The sequence below is a fragment of the Scyliorhinus torazame genome, chromosome 11, assembly GCF_047496885.1.
Source record: "Scyliorhinus torazame isolate Kashiwa2021f chromosome 11, sScyTor2.1, whole genome shotgun sequence".
NCBI classification, from domain to species: domain Eukaryota; kingdom Metazoa; phylum Chordata; class Chondrichthyes; order Carcharhiniformes; family Scyliorhinidae; genus Scyliorhinus; species Scyliorhinus torazame.
The window spans coordinates 169,734,686-169,758,385 of record NC_092717.1 but is presented as its reverse complement, the minus strand read 5'-3'; the positions used below and the strand labels follow the sequence as shown (position 1 = coordinate 169,758,385).

At 44.3% G+C, this 23,700-nt stretch overlaps 1 protein-coding gene across 5 annotated transcripts in view; it reads left to right on the top strand.

Moving 5' to 3' along the window:
* gra (granulito) overlaps nt 1–23,700 on the top strand; it is a 293,031-nt gene that overhangs the window by 32,538 nt on the left and 236,793 nt on the right. For all 5 annotated transcript variants that reach the window (XM_072467990.1, XM_072467992.1, XM_072467994.1 and 2 more), the window contains one exon: nt 744–841. In XM_072467990.1, the coding sequence (XP_072324091.1) occupies nt 744–841 (98 nt within the window). The remainder of the gene's footprint in view (nt 1–743; nt 842–23,700) is intronic.

Below are 23,700 nucleotides of genomic sequence, written 5' to 3'. Positions count from 1 at the left end.
GCTGTGTTAACAACTGTGCCACCCCAAACATGCTACTTACTATCTTTTTAGCTGGTTGACTAAAAATGTTTTTTCTTTCCTTCTCTGTGATCTTTAGTACCTTAATGTGAAAATACTCATCTGAGATCAGCCTTTAGGAAGTGTGCATGCAGTTTGGGGTAATGAGTTACTTCAGTTTTCCTTCTCTGCGGAAGTGAATACATGGCTGATATTTGAAACTCAGTAACATGACAATTATAGATATAACTTGTATAATTTTGTTTTACCTTGCGTTATCACTGTGCCGAGGAGCTAAAGAAAAGCTAGTTCTATCATGGTGGTCATAAAATAAATTATGATGTTTTAAATTAAAATGCAGTGCTACCTTCAATGGTTCAAGAAATTGGCATCAGAATATATAATGCCACTTTTCACTGACACAATTGGGAAATCCATCTTCTTGCATGAAGAAAATTGTGCTTAATATTCCTTACAAACAATATGAACAATTTCTTATCAAGAATCTAAAAACAATTTAAAATGTTCAATATTTTGGTAAGAACGAATGTGTATGATACAACCCAGAGATGCGCTGAAGCACTTCAATACTAAAATCCTCAAATTCAGATATGTGCAGTTTAGTCTATTTTACAGAAACATTGCATTACATGCTGTGCTATACGGTTGTTATTTGTCTCTTGTGCTCATTAGATTAGCTAAATGGTTTTAATGCATAATTTAAAAACTGTAAGTTTTACAAACAGGATCTCTCCAATAATCATGGATGCCACCAGGAAGGTACCTGTAATTCGCAAATCCCTCAAACCAGCGAGACCACTACATCGTTTATCTGCTGAGTTAGGTAAGTGTCACCGTTTAAAGTTCTGTATAGCATTATTAACTGTTCCATTAGTTTTTCAGGACTCAAAAATGGTTATTTTAAAATAAACCTGCAGAAACTGTTTGCTGTGTGGTTATCAGTAGTATAAAAGAAATCAACAGTATGTTCCACATAAAAGATGCTGTTGGTACAGTATAATGACATTTATTATAAGCAATAAAATCTGCAGCAGTGTTTCAAGAATAATGGTCCATAACTTACTGGTTCCCCGGTGTTGCACTTAGGGAGTAACTCAGATGTTTTGGGGAATCTCTAGGAATTTCCCAAAAGAGCTAACTTTTTCTGGGCAATTGCAATGGGCTTGGAACCATCTGACAGAAGCGATTTTAAATAGCTAACTTTAGATAATTCTACTAATTTTGGCTTGATTATTACGTTCCTCCGATTCGACTCCCGATCGGTCTGACCCACCATGCACGGAACCCCAACCCCTCTAACACGACCTGCCCTCAAGTCTGACCCCAAATTCCGGTCTGACCACCTCACTCGCCCTGCTGCCCCACCCCTACTCCGGACTCGGCTGCCACCCCGCCCTTCCTTTGGGCCCAGCTGCCACGCTACTCCTCCTTCAGGCCTGGCTGCCGCCCCGCTCCTCCTTTGGGCACCAGTGTTGCCTCGACCCTCCTTTAGGCCTGGCCGTCGCCCTGTCCCTCCTTCGGGCCCTTGTGGTGGCCGGGGCCTCATGTCTGGCAGCCTCTCACGACATGTCCTGCAAGCCTGGCCACCCACCCCAGCCGCCCCTCAGGCCCGGCCGCAGCCCTCCCTTCAGGCTCAGCCCGTCCCTCTGGCCTGGCACCGCCCCCCCCCTCTCCGGGCCACCCGTAAGGCCTGACCACAAAACCCCCAGCCCGCACCTCGGGCACGGCCGCCTGCCCTGCTCCCCGCTCCGCCCTGTCCTGCCCTGGGCCCCATCAGGCCCCACCCGACCCTGTCCCTCTGGCCTCGCTGCCCCCCCCCCGCACCTCTGGCCTGGCCGCCCCCCACCTTTCTGCCTGGACATTCCCACCGCCCCACAAAAATAGGGGTTAATAAATTAAAATCAGTATCGATTTGTTAAAAGAAAAATAACATTTGACTGACATGGCTGAGTTGTTTAATCAAGGAACAGAGAGGAAGATGAAGGTAATGTCGTTGCTGTTGTGTATGTGGACTTTGAAAAGGCAATTGATAAATTAGCCCTTAAAGGCTTGTTAACAAATTTGGAGCCGAGGATGTTAAAGATGTGGTGACTTCTTGGATACAAAACCGGCCACGCAAGTAGTGAAGTGGTGAACAGTTTTTAGGCCAGCGTGAAATTTGTGTAAAAATGGCATAATTTAAACGATTGCAGACAACATGAAATTTGGAATTGCAGTAAACATTGAAGTGGATAATAACAAACTTCAGGAGCACATAGACATTCTGGTGAAACAGGCAGATTACATTCACTTTTGCTGGGAGAATGGGGAGAGGCAAAACAATGTCATGATACAAATTTAAAAGCATGTTAGAAGAGAGACCTCTACATGTATTTAAGTCTTTGAAAGTGGCAGGACAAGTGGAAAAGGTTGTTTAAAAGGCATGAAAGATTATTCATTTTACTATTAGAGTGATGGAGTAAGTTATGCTAAACCATTGTTAAACATTGGTGAAGCCCTAGCAACAATACTGTGGTCAATTCTGGGCCATGCTTTAGGAAGGTGCTGAGGCCGCAGAGAGATTTAGAATGGTATTAGGAATAAGATATTTTAGTTTCCTGGAGAGACTAGAGAAACTGGTGATACACCAGTCGCACGAGATAGGTTGGGGAGAGCATCGCCATCCCAGATCACTACATCTGTAGTAAATATCTCCATCTTGTGAGAAACACCGCTGCTCATTTCTCATAATCTCAAGAAAACTAGTTATTAGTCATGGACAGGGTGGTGAGAGTAGGAATCATGGAGGTAAGAGAACTCTAGGTGCAATGCTGGAAGGATCTTGGCCTTTTCCCTTATCTGACAGATGGAATATTCTTGCTGGCTACGTGGATGAAGACAGTCTGCAGGGTTATTCAGCAAACTGAATTGCATTGCAGGCCATTCAAGCAGAGGGGCTGAAAGAGTTTGACTGTGGTAGGGAACAAGAAAGCTCAGTTGGCTGGACGGCTGGTTCATGATACAGAGTGATGCCAACATTGCAGGTTCAATTTCTATACCGGCCGAGGTTACCACGAAGGCCTACCTCCTCAACCTTGTTCCTTGCCTGAGGTATGATGACCCTCAGGTTAACTCACCACCAGACAGCTTTCTCTGTAAAAGGGGGGAACAGCCTATGTTCCTCTGGTGTATGGCGACTTTCATTTCAGTCAATAAACTATATGATCTCTGTAGTTTCAATCAGGAATCAAATGTTGTGTTGCCTCCATATAAAGATGGCAGCTGAAAAAGAGGTTGGGAAGGGAAGGATTCCATTCTGATGGTCGACATGGGAGCCAATGACATAGATGGAACTGAGAATGAGATTCTGCTGTTAAGGTTTGAAGAGCTAGGGCCAAAATTCAATCAAAGAACCTCCACAGGTAACAACCCCTTTCAGACAGATTGAAGGTTCACTGCATAGTTGAAAGTGTAATGTGAGAGATTTCAATTTATGGGACAGTAATATTGAGACAAGGAGAAACTGTTCTATTGGGTCAGGCATCGATTAACCTTTACTTGATTGAGTGTCCTGGCAAATAGAATAATTGGGGAGGTAGATAAAGCCTGAATCTAGAGAAGTGGGAGGGTCAGTGGTGGGAGAATTCTGAAAAGAGTAAATTCAAAAGCAATAAGAGAAATTTTGAGTAACAATAAAACAAGAACAGAATGTGTCACGAAGAGCTTAACCTAGTTAATGGAGCATTAGCGGTTGGAGTGACATCAGAGAAAAAAATGGGAAAACATTTTTTTATTCGTTCATGGGATATGGGTGTCTCTGGCTAGACCAGCATTTATTGCCCATTCCTGAGGGCATTTTAGTCAACCACATCGCTCTGGATCTGGAGTCACATGTCGGCCACATTAGGTAAGGACGACAGATTTCCTTCCCTAAAGGACATTAATGAACCAGATGGGTTTTACAACAATTTGTCAATAGTTTCATGGTCATCTTTAGACTTTTAATTCCAGATTTTTATTGAATTCAAATTTCACCATCTGCCACGGTGGAATTCAAACCCGGGTACCTAGAGCATTACCCTGGGTCTCTGGATTACAATCCAGCAATAATACCACTACGCCACTGCCTCCTCTGTGAAGCTAAATGCACTATCTTTCAATGTGAGAAGCATTTGCAACAACATTGATGAATTGTATTATATTTGTACAGCTGGGGAAGCAGTTATGGATCAATGTTGTGAGCTGTATATTTCTAGTTGTTTAATGGGGATTTCAGTGGTAGTGTTTAAGGGGTAATTGTAAGCTGTTCCTTTCAGTTGTGAAATTAAAGAGTTTAGGATTGTATTCATAATAAAGTTATATTTTAAAATACCAAATTCCTATTTTTTCATGAAGTCATTCCTGAAGCAAATTATTCTTTCCGCACAGTCTACAAAATAAATTAAAATATTGCAGATTCTGTCCAGTATCCTAGCCGCTGTTGGGATCTGGTCTGGTATTGTAATAGGTTATAGCACTTCATGGGGAGGTGGGAAGGAGAGTGGGCACTCAGTATTTGGACATTGAATGGGGTTGTCATCCACTGGCATTGTTGGGCAGAAGAGCAGGAGGTAAGACTGGCGGTCACAATAGAGTGACCACCTGACAAAAGGGACAGCTGCAGCTGGTATGGGGGAGCAATGGTCAAATTTTGAGCTCAGTGGTGATGAGGGACAACACCCACTGCAGGATGGGTTGAATCCAGGGCAACAAATGGGCACGGGAGGGGAAAGTGGAATGGGAAGGCAATGGAAGCCATACCGTCCAACACAGGATACTGCCAATGAGAGAGCTACCTGGAGAAGATCCGGTATTTTGAAGACTGTGTTCCAGGCAGATCTGTGCCGTCATTGCCAAAAGTCTTGGTACCGCAAAGAACTAATTGTCATGCTATATCAGTGTCTGTTGAGATTCTTTGCTTATGGCTCATTATATTGACCAGCTGCAGACCTTAGTGACATCTTGCAAATAGCTGCATACCATTGCATCTCGTTGGCCACTGATACCCTCGTTAGAGCTGCACTCTCATTTCATTGGAGACGTGCAGTTGCAGGGAAAAGGGCTTTGGGTTTCACCACCTTCACTGGATTCTTCAGATGCAGGGCATCAATTGCACCTATGTGACCATCAAGGCACCGAGTGACCGGCCACTGAGGTCCATAAATAGGAAGGGCTTCCACTCCTGCAACATCCAATCGGTCTGCTTTCTCCATGTGCGCATTTGCATTCCTAACAGCTGCCATGAATCCTTCACCCTGTGCCTGTCAAAGCTGTCTCAGATTTTCACCCAAGTTCCGAAGCGTGTAGATGGATCTGTCGTAGCTGGCTTCTTTTGAGGGGTGGTCTTCTGAAGTGTCACGTGACCCACTTGTCCAATTGATGATTACTGTGTGTGAATCGTTGAGTAGAGCACGGGTTTTGCTCAGTTTAATACAGAGGCAGACTGGCAGCCTCATGGCTGCACTACTCTGTACATAGCATGTTGCGTGAATAAACATTCATTGTTTGTATCTAGCTGGTGGAGCCAAGTTATTATATTTGGCGGCAAAGTAAAAGAAAGCAGCAAGTGCACTTGCAAGATGATCAGATTAGAACCTGGTCCAGTCAAAGTCAAGCTTGTGATGTAGAAGATAGGTGTAGACATGTCTGTCTTCAGTGCAATGGATCCTTTTGACCCCTTGGTTGAAGATTGGTTGTTGAGCAACTAAATTTTTCTTCGGAGCAAACAGAGTTGAGGAGGAGGGGAAGACGAAGGTGATGTTATTAAGTGCATGCTTCTCCCAAACTTATAATTTAATTCATAGCCTTACGCCTCCAAACTAGTCCGATACAAGCTTGTTTATAGAAATAGTGAATTTAACAAAAGAGCACAACCACCTAAAGCCCTGCGCGATTTTACAATGGTTCAAATTAAATTTACAGGGAGAGCCCCAGGGGAGACATTGCAACCCATATAGCCATGCGTAGGAAAATTGTGAACACTGTGACTTTGGAACAACACTAAGTGATAGGCTGAGGGTTTAATTGGTTTGCGGAGTTAATGGTGAGGCCATGCAGAGGATGTTGCTAGCAGAAACTGAGATTAATTTTTTTTAAAGCGCTGGAATTAGCATTAGCAATGCAGGGCATTATGAAGGGAGCCCAGGAACATCAGAGCACAGAATGGCATGGTCCACCAGTTAGGGCACAAAGCGTCAGACGACAGTGGTGCCAAAAGCAAAGAGATCGGTTTAAGCAGGAAAGCAAGTACAGAGCTAGTAGAATTAGAAGATTCGGTGGCATGGTGACGCAGTGGTTAGCACTGCTGCCTCATGGCGCCGGAGCCCGGGTTTGAATCCAGCCCCGGGTCACTGTACTTGTGGAGTTTGAACATTCTCCTGTGGATCTCAAAGATGTGCAGGCAGGGTAGGTGGATGGCCATGCTAAATTGCTGCTTAATTGGAAAAAGAAAGAACTATAAGATTCAGGAGAATGAATCAACAACCCCTGATTGGTACAGGGCGTTACATGTATGGGGGAAATCATTCACCAGAGATTTGCATATTCAGAGAAGTGGAATGCTCTGCATGCCACCAGAAGGGCCAAATGAGGCACAGATGCAAGAGTAAACAGAACATGCCTAGTAGCAATAAAGTGAACAGTTCAGCACCAGTACATAACGTTGAAAACTTTTCTGCGAGTGATCAGAACGTCTTCAGATGTGTAATTTGAAGAAGGGCAAGGTAGCCCCATTACAATGGCGTTATTGGTCAACGGCAGACCATAAGAATAGAAGTAGGAAAGAGTTGATATTCCCCAGTATTTAAATTGGAATTGGGGTTTGAATTGTTTAATATACTGCATTTATTGTTTAATAGACTGCATCAAATATAAAGAGGTTACATGTGGCACTGTGGTGTTGTTAGAGAAGTGATTGCTGAACACAGGCTTAGAGTGGAAGATGCCAAGACCTGCTTTCTAGTTATTATAGTCCGAAGTCTTACAACGCCAGGTCAAAGTCCAACAGGTTTGTTTTGAATCAGTAACTTTCGGAGCGCAGCTCCTTTCTCAGATGAATGAAGAGGTGGGTTCCACAAACACACATATATATATATATATATATATATATATATATATATATATATATATATATATAATATTATATATATATATATATATATATAGAGAGAGAGAGACAAATTCAATGGTGCAAGATGATACTTTGAATGCGAGTCTTTGCAGGTAATTAAATCTTTACAGGACCAGATGGTGTGACTGGGGAGAGGGATAATCACAGGTGAAAGAGGTGTGAATTGTCTCAAGCCAGGACAGTTGGTAGGATTTCGCAAGCCCAGGCCAGATGGTGGGGGGTGAATGTAATCCAACATGAATCCAAGGTCCCTGTTGAGGCTGTACTCATGCGTGCGGAACTTGGCTATCAGTTTCTGCTCGGCGATTCTGCGTTTTTGCGCATCCTGAAGGCCGCCCTGGAGAACGCTTACCCGGAGATCAGAGACTGAATGCCCTCGACTGTTGAAGTGTTCCCCGACTGGCGGGGAACATTCCTACCTGCCGATTGTCACGTGATGTCCGTTCATCCATTGTCGCAGTGTCTGCATGGCCTCGCTGATGTACCACGCCTCGGGACATCCTTTCCTACAGCGTATGAGGTAGACAACATTGGCCGAGTCGCACGGGTATGTACTGTGTAACTGGTGGGTGGTGTTTGCACGTGTAATGGTGGTACCCACGTTGATGATCTGGCACGTCTGGCAGAGGTTGCCATGGCAGGGTGTTCTCGCGTGTAATGGTGGTACCCATGTTTCTGAACAGCGACCACGACATCACATAACCCTGCTTTTAAAATGACCAGAAGGGATCATTTTATTAGCATGGATGTCATATCCAGCGAAAGACCTACAATTTTGAGTTGACTATCTATGAAGAAAGTGCATATGAAATTTGACATGGGAAAACGATAAGGCTGTTGTATTTGGAAAAACTGTGGACTTAAAATGAATCATATTTTCTCTTGTAAAGAAATTAAGGTACTACTATTAATTCATCACTGATAATGGGGGGGGGGGGGGATACATCCCATTCATGTATTTGTCAAGATGTACCTTAAACATCACTATCGTCCCTGCTTCCACCACCTCCTCCGGCAACGAGTTCCAGGCACCCACTATCCTCTGTGTAAAAACAAAACCTTGCCTCGTACATCTCCTCTAAACCTTGCTCCTCGCATTTTAAATCTTTGCCCCCTAATAATTGACCCCTCTACCCTGGTAAAAAGTCTCTGACTATCCACCCTGTCTATGGTTCTCAGAATTTTGTAGACCTCTATCAGGTCGCCCCTCAACCTCCGTCGTTCCAGTGAGAACAAACCACGTTTATTCAACCTCTCCTCATAGCGAATGCCCTCCATACCAGGCAACATGCTGGTAAATCTGTTCTGCACCCTCTCTAAAGCCTCCACATCCTTCTGCTAATGTGGCAACCAGAATTGAACCCTATACTCCCAAGTGTGGCCTAACTAAGGTTCTACACAGCTGCAACATGACTTGCCAATTTTTATACTCAATGCCCTGGCCAATGAGCATGCCGTATGCCTTCTTGACTACCTTCTCCACCTGTGTTGCCCCTTTCAGTGACCTGTGGACCTGTACACCCAGATCTCTCTGACTGTCAATACTCTTTTGGGTTCTACCATTCACTGTATATTCCCTACCTGTATTAGACATTCCAAAATGCATTATCTCACATTTGTCTGGTTTAAACTCCATCCGCCATCTCGCCACGCAAGTCTCCAAACGATCTAAATCCTGCTGTATCCTCTGACAGTCCTCATCGCTATCTGCAATTCCACCAACCTTTGTGTTGTCTTACTAATCAGACCTGTTACATTTTCCTCCAAATCATTTATATATACTACGAACAGCAAAGATCCTAGCACTGATCCATGCGGAACACCACTAGTCACAGTCCTCCAATCAGAAAAGCACCCTTCCATTGCTACTCTGTGCCTTCCATGACCTAGCCAGTTCTGTATCCATCTTGGCAGCTCATCTCTGATCCCGTGTGACTTCACCTTTTGTACCAATCTGCCATGAGGGATGTTGTCAAAGGGCTTACTGAAGTCCATATAGACAACATCCACTGTCTGACCTGCATCAATCATTTTTGTGATCTCCTCGAAAAACTCTATCAAGTTAGTGAGACACAACCTCTCCTTCACAAAACCGTGCTGCCTCTGTGAGTGGAAAAACTTTTAAGAAGGGGGAATAAGGTGCATTTATTGCAGAATATATATATATACATTTATGTCAAAGAATATTGAAATTTACATCAAAATTAAAGATGAACTTTTGTTTCTTTAAGAGGAGGGATCTTGTTAGGAAAGTTAATGTTCCCCAGTACTTAAGTTGGAATTGCGGTTTTAATTGTTTAATAGACTGCATTTATTGTGTAATAGACTACACTAAATATAATAGGGATGCAGATGGCACTGTGGTGTAATTGAAGTGATTGCTAAACACTCACAAGGAGTCAAAGAAGTTGCAACCTGCTTTCTAGTTGTTTTTATAAAGTTACCATTGAAGCTTAACAATGAAAGTAGGGGAGCAGACCTGCAGATATTTTCGAGGAGGGGGTTCAACCTCAGGGTGCATAACACAGCAGCAAGAATAGCCACCTAGACTGGGGGAGGCCATTAAAATAGGGATGACTGAAACATCTATGAGCTATGGGTAGAGAACTGCCCAACTTCTATTAATCGTGGCATTTGGCCAAGGACAAAGTTTAATGGGCCATGACTGGCTCAAAGAAATTAAACCTAATTGGTTAGAAATTTTCAGAATTAAGGAAGGGGGCCTGCAAGAAGGAATCCAGACGCATCAGGACATTTTGCAGGATGAGCTGGGAAAAAATCTAAGGTTCAAAGGCAAAATTTTACATAGACCCAGAAGTCACTGCAAAATTTTCAGGGCTACAGCTGTGCCCTATGCATTGCTGGAGAAAATTGAATCTGAGCTAGAAAGGCTTGAAGAACTGGGTTTCATCAAACCAGCCCAGTTTGCTGAATTGGCACCTTCCATAGCACCTGTTGTTAAACAAAATAAGAGTCTGTATCTGTGGGGACTATAAATTAACAGTAAACCCAGCAGCAAAACTGGACAAATATCCTAACCCGACAATAAAGAATTTCTATGCAAGACTGGTTGGAGGGCATTCATAAATGAAATTGGATACGAGTCATGTATTATCAACAGTTGGAGTTGTATGATGCTTCCAGAGGATATGTGACTATTTATACCCATAAAATATTTTATCAGTATACACTCTTGCCTTTAGCATTTCATCAGCTTGCGGCATATTTCAAAGAACCATGGAAAGTTTATTACAGTTTATTAAAGCTTGTCACAAGTAGGCTTACATTAATGCTGCAATCAAGTTATTGTGAAAAGCCCCTAGTCACCACATTCCAGCGGCTGTTCGGGTACACAGGGAGAATTCAGAATATCCAATTCACCTAACAGCACATCTTTCGAGACTTGTGGAAGGAAACCGGAGCACCCCGAGGAAAGCCACGCAGACACTGGGAGAACGTGCAAACTCTGCACAGACAGTGACCATAGCCGGGAATCGAACCTGGGATCCTGGAGCTGTGAAGCAACAGTGCTACCCACTGTGCTACCAAGCGTGTTGTTATATAGTTGGATGACTGGTGCAACAAGAAGAACACTGGGATAATCTTGAAGTACTGCACAGATTTGAGGAGGCCTAAAAAGAGAAAATGCACTTTCCTGGCCAGCAAAGTAGCTTACCTTGATTACCATGTGGATGCTCAGGGACTGCATCCTATGGAGGATAAAAGAAGGCATCGGCTCCAAGGAACACTTCGAGGCTTAAATTATTCCTGGGGATGGTTAATACGAGCATTTGCTTCCAAATCTGTCAACTCTATTAGCCCCTTTATACATGTTACTGAAGAAACACCAGAGATGGTTCTGGAAAACACCACAGAGAGAAGCATTTAATAAGGCCAAGCAACTATTGCATTCATCCTGCTTACTGGTACTGCTGCATTTCACAGTTTCATGTCTTCCAATGGAATAAAACAATTAGTTGTTTATACCTAAGTGGTGGAGCCAAGTTACTCCAGGATCCTCAAAGACATGCCTATCACTCCTGTAAAGGCGAGGTTCAGAGACGACCCAACCAATACGACCTGTTCAGCAAGATGTGTCTTCTAAAGCTGTGCTAGCAGCGACTGACCAGTCAGATAGCACTCTCCCAGTACCTGCAAATGTCTCTGTCATTTTGGGGGTCTTCTGCATTCTCCATTACTTGGCCCTGGACCTTGAGGGCAGTGAATCCCTGGTTGGAGACTGCTCATTGATAGAGGAGTAGGAGAGATGAAGGAATTGAAAGCAGAGGGAGATGATGCTGAACAGTGATGTTCCTGCTGCATGATGAGGTGACCACCTCCTGCTACCCTCTGAGAAAAAGATCTCCTTCATGGCCTCCAACCCAGGATGAAGTGAAAGGCATAAGAGCTTCAGCTTTTGAAATGTGTGCAGCTTTTGAAATGTCTGGTATTGATTGCAACATCCAGTGAGAGATTGCTGGTGACTTTAGAGCCCACTACTTAAAGCTATCAACAACATCCATCATTGCATTGTCCATGCGAAGATGTATGTTGTTGATAGCTTTATGGGGGAGGCTGTGGCATTGTGGTATTGTTGCTGGACTAGTAACCCAGAGACCCAGGATAATGACCTTTGGACCTGGGTTTGAATCCCACCACGGCAGATGACGGAATTTAAACTCAATAAAATATCTGGAATTAAAAGTCTAATGATGACAAAACCATTGTTGGTTGTTGTTAAAAACCCATCTGGTTCACGAATGTCCTTTAGGGAAGGAAATCTGCCATCCTTACCTGATCTGGCCTACGTTGACTCCAGACCCACAGCACTGGTTGACTCTTAAATGCCCTCTGAAATGGCCTAGCAAGCCACTCAGTTGTACACAGCCATTACGAAAGCGCAAAAGGAATGAAACCGGACGGGCCACCCGGCATTGAACTAGGCACCGGAAACGACAATGGCAAACTCAGTCCTGTTGATCCTGCAAAGTCCTCCCTACTAACGTTTGGGGACTTGTGCCAAAGTTGGGAGAGCTGACTCACAGACTATTTTAACGAGACTACATATTTTACAAAAGGGGCCAGTTTAGCTCAGTTGGCTGGACAGATCGTTTATGATGCAGGGCAAGGCCAACAGCGTGGGTTCAATTCCCGTACTGGCTGAGGTTATATGGTAGCACAGTGGTTAGCACTTTTGCTTTTCACCTCCAGGGTCCCAGGTTCGATTCCCGGCTTGGGTCACTGCGTGGAGTCTGCACGTTCTCCCCGTGTCTGCGTGGGTTTCCTCCGAGTGCTCCGGTTTCCTCCCACAAGTCCTGAAAGACGTGCTGTTAGGTAATTTGGACATTCTGAATTCTCCCTCTTTGTGTACCTGAACAGGTGCCAGAATGAAGCGACAAGGGGCTTTTCACAGTAACTTCATTGCAGTGTTAATGTAAGCCTATTTGTGACAATAAAGATTATAATTATATATTATTATTATGTGCAGGTTTGGTGGATTGCCCTTTGTGTGCAAAAAGATTTGGCGGGGTTACGGGGATAGGGTGGAGGTGTGGGCTTCGCTTGGGTGCTCTTTCCAGGGGCCAGTGTGGACTTGATGGGCCAAATAGCCTCCTTCAGCACTGTACATTCTATGATTCTAGTTGAGCAACAGCCTGACATAGCCATACTCACAGAATCATATCTTACAGACAGTGTCCCAGACAGCATTATCACCATTCCTGGGTATGTTCTGTCTCACCGGCAGGACAGACCCAGCAGAGGTGGCGGCACAGTGGTGTACAGTCAGGAGGGAGTTGCACTGGGAGTACTCAACATCAACTCTGGACCACATGAAATCTCATGCCTTCAGGTTAAGCATGGCAAGGAAACCTCCTGCTGATTACCACATACTGGCCACCATCAGCTGATGAATCAATACTCCTCCACATTGAACACCACTTGGAGATAGCACTGAGTGTGGCAAGGGTGCAGAATATGCTCTGGTGGGGGACTTCAATGTCCATCACCAAGAGTGGCTTAGTAGTACAATCACAGGCCGTGCTGGCCGGGTCCTAAAGGACATAGACTGGGACTGCGGCAGGTGATGAGGGAACCAACAAGAGGGAAAAATATACTTGACCTCACCTTCACCAATCTGCCTGCTGCAGATGCATATATCCATGATTGATAGTATCGGTAGAAGTGACCAATGCACAGTCCTTGTGGAGACAAAGTCCCATCTTCACATTGAGGATACCCCCATTGTGTTGTGTGGCATTAACACCGTGTTAAATGGGATAGAATTGGAACAGATCTAGCAACTCAAGACTGGGCATCCATGAGGCGCTGTGGGCCATCAGCAGCAGCAGCAGAATTGTTTCAACCACAATCTGCAACCTCATAGCCCGGTATATCCCCCATTCTACCACTATCACAAAGCCAGGGAATCAACCCTTGTTCAATGACGAGTGCAGGAGGGCTGGCCAGGAGCAACATCAGGCATACTGAAAAATGAGGTGTCAACCTGGTGAAGCTACAACACAGGACTACTTGTGTGTCAAACAGTATAAGCAGCAAGTAATAGCCAGAGCTAAGTAATTGCACAACAAACATATCCGATCTAAGCGCTACAGTCCTGCCTCATCCACGTGAACGGTAGTGGACAATTAAATAACTCACTGGAGGAGGTGGCTCCACAAATATCCCCATCCTCACTGACGGAAAGCCCAGCACATATGTGCGAAAGACAAAGCCAAGGCATTCGCAACAATCTTCAGCCAGAAGTGCCGAGTGGATGATCCATCTCGGTCTCCTCCAGAGTTCCCTAGCATGACAGATGTCAGTCTTCAGCCAATACGATCCACTCCATGTGATAGGAAGAAACGTCTGAAGGCACTGGATACTGGAAAGGCTACTGGCCCTGACAATATCCCGGCAATAGTACTGAAGATTTTTGCTCCAGAACTGACTGCACCTATAGCCAAGTTGTTCCTGTAGAGCTACAACACTGGCACCTACCCGGCAATGTGGAAAATTGCCCAGCCGTGTCCTGTACACAAGAAACAGAACAAATCCAACGCAGCCAATTATCGCCCTATCAGTCTACTCTCCATCATCAGCAAAGTGATGGAAGTAGTCATCAACAGTGCTGTAAGCAGCACTTATTTAGCAATATCCTGCTCACGGATGTTCAGTTTGGGTTCTGCCAGGGTCACTCAGCTCCTGACTTCATTACAGCCTTGGTTCAGACATGGACAAAAGAGCTGAATGCCTGAGGTGAGGTGAGAGTGACTGCCCTCGACATCAAGACAACATTTGACCAGGTATGGCATCAAGGAGCCCTAGCTAAACGAGTCAATGGGAACCAGGGGGAAAACTGTCCATTGGTTGGAGTCATATCTGGCATCAAAGGAAGATGGTTGTGGTGGTTGGAGGTCAATCATCTCAGCTCCAGGACATCATTGCAGGAGTTCCTCAGGGTAGTGTCCTCGGCCCAACCATCTTCAGCTGCTTCCATCAATGACCTGCCTTCCATCATAAGGTCAGAAGTGGGGATGTTTGCGGATGGCTGCACAATGTTCAGCTCCATTCGCAACTCCTCAGATAATGAAGCAGTCCACGTCCAAATGCAGCAAGACCTGGACAATGTCCAGGCTTGGGCTGACAAGTGGCAAGTTACATTCGTGCCACACAAGTGTCAGGCAATGACCATCTCCTACAAGAGAGGATCTAACCACCGCCCCATGACATTCAAACATATAATCATATGTTTACAGTGCAGAAGGAAGCTATTTGGCCCATCAAGTCTGCACTGGCTCTTGGAAAAAGCACCCTACTTAGGGCCATGCCTCCACCCTATCCCCGTAACCCAGTCACACCACCTAACCTTTTGCACACTAATGGGCAATTTAGCATGGCCAATTCACTTAACCTGCATATCTTTGGACAGTGGGAGGAAACCGGAGCATCTGGAGGAAACCCCCGCAGACATAGGGAGAAAGCTCAAATTCCACACTGGCAGTCGCCCAAGGCCGGAATTGAACTTGGGACTCTGGAACGATGAGGCAGCAGTGCTAACCACTGGCATTACCATCGCTGAATCCCCGCATTCAACATCCTGGGGTGTTACCATTGATCAGAAACTGAACTGGACTAACCATATTAATACTGTGGCTACCAAGGCAGGTCAAAGGCTAGGAATCCTCTGGCAAGTAACTCACCTTCTGACTCCCCAAAGCCTATCCACCAGCTACAAGGCACAAATCAGGAGTGTCATGGAATATTCACCACTTGCCTGGATGTGTGCAGCTCCAACAACACTCGGGAAGCTCAACACCATCCAGGACAAAGTCTGCTTGATTGCTCCCCCTTCCACAAACATTCAAACCCTCCACCACCGATGAACAGTGGCAGTCATGTGTACCATCTACAAGATGCACTGCAATAACTCACCAAGGTTCCTCCCACAGCACCTTCCAAACCCACTATCATTACCATCTAGAACGACAAGAGCAGCGGATAGCTGGGAACCGCACCACTTGGAGGTTCCCGTCCAAGTCACTTACCACCCTGCCTTGGAAATATATTGCCGTTCCTTCACTGTCACTGGGGCAACGTCCTAGAACTCCCTCCCTAACAGCACAGTGAGTGTACCTACACCTCCAGGACTGCAGCGGTTCAAGAAGGCAGCTAACCACCATCTTCTGAAAGGCAATTAGGGATGGGCAATAAATGCTGGCCTAACCAGCGATGCCTACATCCTGTAAATTAATTTTTAAAAATGCTTATCGATGGCAGTATGGCAGCTTCCAGAACACTGACATTTGTGTTTCTGATGCTGATAATCAAAGCAAACATTTTAAAGGTGTAAGAGAGTCTGTCAATTTGCCGTTTCAGGTGCTCCTTGGTATGCCACCCTTTGTAGATTACCTGATGGTACATGACAGCAGCAAAGTAAATAGAAAATGTGCATCGGTGTCAGAAAACCCTCTGTTGCCCCACCATACCTGACCCTATCCATTGTGATTTTGTCTAAAAAGAGATCACATTGAGTAGCGTCAGTGGGCTGCCAATTTTCTCCAGCAGCTTGAATCGACTGCCTCTGCTCATGTAGTCAGCAGCCATGGTAAGATCGATGAATGCAATATATAGTGGTCTCCTTTGTTTGCCGCATTTCTGTTGCAACTGCTGGACTGAGAAGATCATGTCAATTGTAGATGTTGCAGTTCTGACAACACACTGATTTGGGGTAGATGTGTTTAACCAGGATCTGCAGAGAAGGGAAACATGAGCAAATATTTTTCTGATGATGATCAGCAGGGAGATTCCTCGATGGCTGTTGGCAATTGCTGTGGCTGCTCTTTTTTGTACAGGTTTACAATCTTTCCACTGTTCCCCTCCCTCTAACAAAGATAGAGGTTCATGCAGATGCTGTAGGAATGCCAGTTTTGCTTCCTTGATAAGTGGATCTGGATCTTTACCCATGGCAAATGAATCAATTGCTTTTCTAAACATCTCCACTGTGGGGTCGATATCCAACTCTGCCTTGGCGGGCAGGTTTTCTATGGTGGTCTAGAGTTTCCACAGTAACAGTGTTCACTGTAAATTACAACTAGGTTCCTGTTCCACCCATTGCTCCCACAGTTTATTACAGTGAGTGATGATATCCCTGTCTTTGTTTTCAACTGATCTATTTGTTTGTTGATGGACCTGTTGCTTATCTGATCTTTTCATAATACCCCTTGCATTTCCTGTGCTGAAGAACACCTGGTTACAACTTTGCCACAATGTCAGATAATAATTGCGGCACTATCTAGCAGGCTGTTGGACTTTACTTTGATTGGGTCTCAATACATTTGGAGTCTTCTCACTCTGATCTCTCTTGTAACTAATGTGAATGGACCACTTGGCTTTAATTACAGGTTTCGTCACAGTGATATTAGCCTCATATCATTCAGCATCTTTCCATTCTTGCCTCCCATATGTTGAGAGTGCAGTATTGTAAATGCTGTCTTAAAGTATGTTCCATTTTGTTCTGTGCTCTGTGGCAATGTTGAAGAGAACCTGCTTGGTTGAGTTGAGGAACTTTTTTTTATGTCGTATGGTTGACATTAGGCAGTATGGTTGACATTAATACAAGGACGGCATTTCTGCTTTGAATTAAATAACTTTCAAGGGTTGCAACTCCCCCAGTGCACACACCATAATCCATACCAGTCAGCAGTGTGGTAGCTGATGTGTAGAGAATGCTGCTTATTCTCTTCTGGTGGTGATCAGATCCAGCTGGTGCAAGACCCCTGATCTTGGATGCCTTCTTGTGCCATGATTTGTTCTTAAAGAGGGTGTTAGTTACACAAAGTTGATGAAGCAGATAAAGATAGTTGAGCTGAGGACGCCACGGTGAGGAACTCCTGAAGTGATGTCTTGGGACTGAGATGATTGGTGCCCAACAACCACAACCATCTTTCTTTGGGAGTGCTAGGAATGACTCCAACCGATGGAGTGTTTCCCCTTGATTTCCATCGACTCAGTTTTGCTGGGGCTCCTTAATGCTACACTCGGACAAATGCTGCCTTGATCTCAAGGGCAGTTACTTTCCCCCTGCCTCTTGAGTTCAGTTCATGTTCGTGTAGTGGGGCTTCCAGCAGCAGGTGACAATGGTAAGAGAGAGCACTTGAGTAGGAAACTAGTTGGCCCCTGCTCCCTGCAGGGAGCAGTGCTTTGGCAAACTGAGGGGCAGAGGTGGGTGTCATAAGATGAGGGAGAAAGCAGCATTGACAAGACCAGGACTTGAGTGGCAGTGTGGGAGGAGCCAAGGCCACGAATAAGGCAGTGTGAAACTCCTGAGGGTGGCTAGAGCTAGGGAGGGGAAGAGGAGATGTGATCAGATTGACTGCCCACACCCGAATCTAAGGAGCCTCATGGAGAGAGAGCAGGACTGTAGGTAGGAGCTGGAACAGCAGATCGGAGCTGAGGTCCAGAATAAGATCGAGATCTGGAGCATCGGCAATGAATATTCTTTTAAAAAAATATTTTTTATTCTCCTTTATCACATTTTCTCCCAAATTTACACCCAAGAATAAACCATAATCAGTAACGAATGTAATGTCAAGGCAATGAATATACTATGTAGGTAGTTTAAAGTTACATATTCCCTTGAGAGTTTACACAGTTTTGATGCCGGTGGAATAAAGGAACTTGTTTTTTAAGTTCTTTGAAGTTCATATCCTTAAATCCTGTTACATTTGGACCAAACTGTAATGAGGTCAAAAGTCAAGTGTCCCCGGTAGAATCTAAATAGTGTGTCAATCAACAGGTTGTTGCTGTGCAAATCCCGCTTGATAGCACTGTCGACCACCCCTGCTGATTGAGAGTAGACTGATGGGACAGTATTAGCCTAGTTGCATTTGTTTTGAACAGAATGTCTTTGGATAATTTTCCACATTGTTCGGTAGATGCCTGTGTTATGCTTGGACTGGGTAGCTTGGCTAGGACTGTGGCTAGATCTGGAACACACATCTTTAGTATTTTCGCTGGATTATTATCAGGGCATATAGCCTTTTTTTGTATCCAGTCTCTTCAGCTGTTTCTTGATATTGTGTGAAGTGAATTGAATTAGCTGAAGATCTGTAATGCTGAGGATTTTAGGAGGGGGCTGAGATATGGATCATCTATTTGATACTTCTGGCTGAAGGTGGTGGCAAATGCTTCAGCTTTGTCTTTTGCACTGATGTGCTGGGCTCACCCATCATAGAGGGTGATAATAGTTGTGGAACCTCCTCCTCTGGTTCATTGTTTAATTGTCCATGAACATTTGAAAGTTATATTAGGCAGTTTAATGGGTTAAGCTATAAATTTGATACAATGCTTCTAAGTCCCCAGTACCATTTTGAACTACTTCCCCCATTCAAACAGGTTAAATTTTAAAACCTATTACCCACTTGTAATGCCTGTTGATCACTCACCAGCTGGGTAGTTTCTTTCATTATATTGCAGTTTTCAAGTTCTTCATCAGAATATGACTGTCAATCTAAATTATAATTTAAGGAACTTGCCAGAGATATCCCACCTCACCAGATTTCCAAGTAAGCACTTATTTCTTGTGACGCTCATTCCTCAACGTCTCCACTCTGTGCTTCCATTCTTCTATTGTGAAGAAAGGAACAAAATAGTTTTTCAACGTTTCTGCAAATTCCTCTTTCCCCATGATAATTTCATCAGACTCTGAGACCTTTGGTTATTTAAACTGTTCTCCTCTTTATAAAATTGTAAGCACTCGAATGATCCATTTTTATATTCCTGGATAATTTACTTTTATTTTTCTATAGATAGCTTACATCCTCAGGCTTGTTACCATTCTTTGCAACCTTATCTACTTAAGGCGGCATGGTGGCACAGTGGTTAGCAGTGGCAGGGACCCGGGTTTGATTCTGGCCTTCGGCAACTGTCTGTGTAGAGTTTGCACATTCCTCCTGTGCCTACGTAAGTTCCCTCCTGGTGCTCAGATTTCCTCCCACAGTCCAAAGATGTGCAGTTTAGGTGGAATGGCCATGCTAAATTACCCCTTAGTGTCCAAAAGATGTGCAGGTTTGGTGGGGTTACAGGGGTAGGGTGGGGGAATGGGCCTAGGTAGAGTGCTCTTTCAAAGGGTTGGTGCTGCTTGATGGGCTGAATGGCCTCTCTTTGCACTGTAGGGATTCTATTGATTCTGACAGATTCAATGAATCCTAAGGATGCAAGTGCATTCATGGCTGTTAGGAGAAAGTTTATCAGACTCTTAGAAATGGGAAGGTTGTCTTATGAGGAAAGATTGGATAGGCTATGAGGAAAGATTGGATAGGCTAGACTGCTAATCATTAAAAAAAAGTAGGAGACCACTTGATTGAAGCTTTTGAGAACCCAAAGGTCGTGACAAGGTGGATGAGGAGAGGATGTTTCCTTTTGTAGGGTAATCTAGAACTAGGGGCCACTGTTTAAAAATAAGGTGTCACCCATTTAAGACAAAGATGAGGAAAATCTTTTTCTCTCAGGGTCATGAGTCTTTGGAACTCTTCCTCAAAAGGTGGCAGCAACAGAGACTTTACGACAGAGGTAGATAGATTCTTGATTGGCAAAAGGTGAAAGATTATCGGGAGTAGATAGGAATGTGGAGTTGAGGTTAAATTTAGAAGAGCTGTGATCGTATTGAATGATGGAGCAGGCTCGAGGGCCGAGTGGCCTACTACTCCTAATTTGTATGTACATATATATTATAAGCCTCTTCTTTGAACCTAATACTATCCTTAGCTTCCCTAGTAAATCATGTTGAGTTTTGTTAATGGAATATATTTTTGTTGGCAATTTTGAATTATTTCTTTAAAGGTTTACCACCATGCCTTTCAGTTTATTTACCCAATCAACTTTAGCCAGCTTTCCTATTATAGCTATGCAATTGCAAAATTCACATTTTGAGATTGAATATCTCACACTCAAGTTTAATATGAAATTAGATTGTATCATGATCACTTTTCTCACAGCATCTTCTACTATTAAGATTGATAATTAACCCTGCCTCATTACACAACACTAGATCTAAAATAGGTTTGTCACAGCTTTTCTCCAAAACATGTTGTTCTTGGAGCTGTTGTGAAAGATTCTACAAGCTGATCTTCCTGACTATCTTTGCCAAATGAATTTGTCCATTCTGTATGAAGATTAACATCCACCACACTTATTATATTGTGCTACAATCTGCAATTATAAACTCTGTCTAATGATGTAGCGACTGGGGCCTATAAATTATTCCCACACTTGTTATTTCTAATCTCCGCCTATACTTATTCTACTTCTTGATCTCTCGAGCTAAGTTATTTTCTTACTACTATCATTATGCCATCCTTTATTATCATTGCTACTTTTCCATTTAGCCTGACTTTTATGTATCCTGAAATATGTATATCTCACCCTTTGTCACCTTGCTACCATGTGTCTGTAATGGTGATTATCTCGAACTGAGTTATCTCTATTTGTGCCATTGCTTCATCTATCTTATGAATATGTTGTGTATTTAGATAAAGAGCTTTAAATTTTATTTTTATACCACTGTTCCTTGCATGGATCTTATGGCTGGTGCACTTTTCCATTGAACTCGCTGATCCAACCTTCCCTGCTCTTCTTGTCTTTACCAAAATCACTGTGTTGCTTTATTAGCCAGACCTTCATGTTTGAATTTCTAACTCTCCCTTTACCTAACCCTGCTGATCCCAGCCCAGTTTAGAACAAAGAACAAAACAAAGTACAGCACAGGATCAGGCCCTTCGGCCCTCCAAGCATGTGCCTACCTTGCTGCCCGTCTAAACTAAAATCTTCTGCACTTCCGGGATCCGTATCCCTCTATTCCCATCCTATTCATGTATTTGTCAAGATGACCCTTAAATGTCACTATCGTCCCTGCTTCCACCACCTCCTACGGCAGCGAGTTCCAGGCACCCACGACCCTCTGAGTAAAAAAACTTGCCTTGTACATCTCCTCTAAACCTTGCCCCTCACACCTTAAACCTATGCCCCCTAGTAATTGACCCCTCTACCCTTGTGTTGCTAACTTTTGGTTGGTTCACTTGGCTCTGTTTTATAACCTTTGCTCTCGAGTCGCCAGGTATCTTTATGATACCACCACGAGGTTCAGGTTCACGTAATGATCAATAACTCAATACACCAATTAGTAAGATTCAAATCAAAGCACATTTATTATACACCGTAATCGCTACTCATGCATAAATGCTACTTCTAAAACTAACAGGCCTATACTTAGCTTCGGACTGGCCCACCAGGTCAGGGGAACAAATGGCCTTTCGTTCGGGTTCTGAGTCTGCAGGATTCGAAGTTGGTACGGACTGGTAGCTAGGAGCGCCTATCTCGTAGCGAGCGTTGACTTAAGACTTACTGGTTATCGGCGGCAGCTGAACCGGTCACTGTCAAGGATTGGTTCGCGTTGCTGAGTGACCCGGTCAAGAAGAACGATTTGAACTTGGGGGCTTAACTTTATAGTCCCCAGGGGCTTCCCGCCTTTCGGGGCGGACCCTGTACCTGGTTCCAGGTGATTGGACTTCGTTCCAATCGCTTGGTTCGATTTCTCCAATACCGGAGCGGTTCCCTGATCGATGGGCGGTCTTGAGGTGTCCGTTAACCTCTTTTGTGTTGGCTCCTGCAGGCGCCGAGGAGTCTGGCTTGGCTTTGTTTATCCCAAATGTTTCGATTGTACCTGGGGATCGATCATTACTATGTAGATGGCTGCTACATTATTATGCAGATAGCTGCTTGTATCGATGCTGTCTGGGCTTTTGCAGAGTTTAATACACAGTAAACTTGCACCTGCTAGTTTCTGCCCGTGTTGGCTGAATTTCCCTGCAGCCTTTGCAGTCCTTCATTTTACGTCAGGATGAATGACCTGGCCAACCCAGGTGACTACACCTGGGAAAAAGCCTCTGACTATCCACTCTGTCTATGCCCCTCATAATTTTGTAAACCTTTATCAGGTTGCCCCTCAACCTCTGTTGTTCCAGTGAGAACAAACCGAGTTTATTCAACCTCTCCTCATGGCTACTGCCCTCCATACCAGACAACATCCTGGTAAATCTGTTCTGCACCCTCTCTAAAGTCTCCACATCCTTCTGGTGGTGTGGCTACCAGAATTGAAAAAGTGTGGCCTAACTAAGGTTCTATACAGCTGCAACATGACTTGCCAATTTTTATATTCAATGCCCCGGCCAATGAAGGCGAGCATGCGGTATGCCTTCTTGACTTCCTTCTCCACCTGTGTTGCCCCTTTCAGTGACCTGTGGACCTGTACACCTAGATCTCTCTGACTGGCAATACTCTTGAGGGTTCTACCATTCACTGTATATTCTCTACCTGCATTAGACCTTCCAAACTGCATTACCTCACATTTGGCCGGATTAAACTCCATCTGGCATCTCTCTGCCCAAGTCTCCAAACTATCTAAATCCTGCTGTTATCCCCTGACAGTCCTCATCGCGATCTGCAATTCCACCAACCTTTGTGTCGTCTATAAACTTACCAATCAGACCAGTTACATTTTCCTCCAAATCATTTATATATACTACGAACAGCAAAGGTCCCAGCACTGATGCCTGCAGAACACCACTAGTCACAGCCCTCCAATCAGAAAAGCACCCTTCCATTGCTAATCTCTGCCTTCTATGACCTAGCCAGTTCTGTATTCATCTTGCCAGTTCACCCCTGATCCCGTGTGACTTCACCTTTTGTACCAGTCTGCCATGAGGGACCTTGTCAAAGGCCTTACTGAAGTCCATATAGACAACATCCACTGCCCGACATGCATCAATCATCTTTGTGACCTCCTCGAAAAACTCTATCAAGTTAATGAGACACAACCTCCCCTTCACAAAACCGTGCTGCCTCTCGCTAATACGTCTCTTGCTAATAAGTAATGTAATAATAATTGCTTATTGTCACAAGTAGGCTTCAATGACGTTACTGTGAAAAGCCTCTAGTGACCACATTCCGGAGCCTGTTCGGGGAGGCCGGCACAGGAA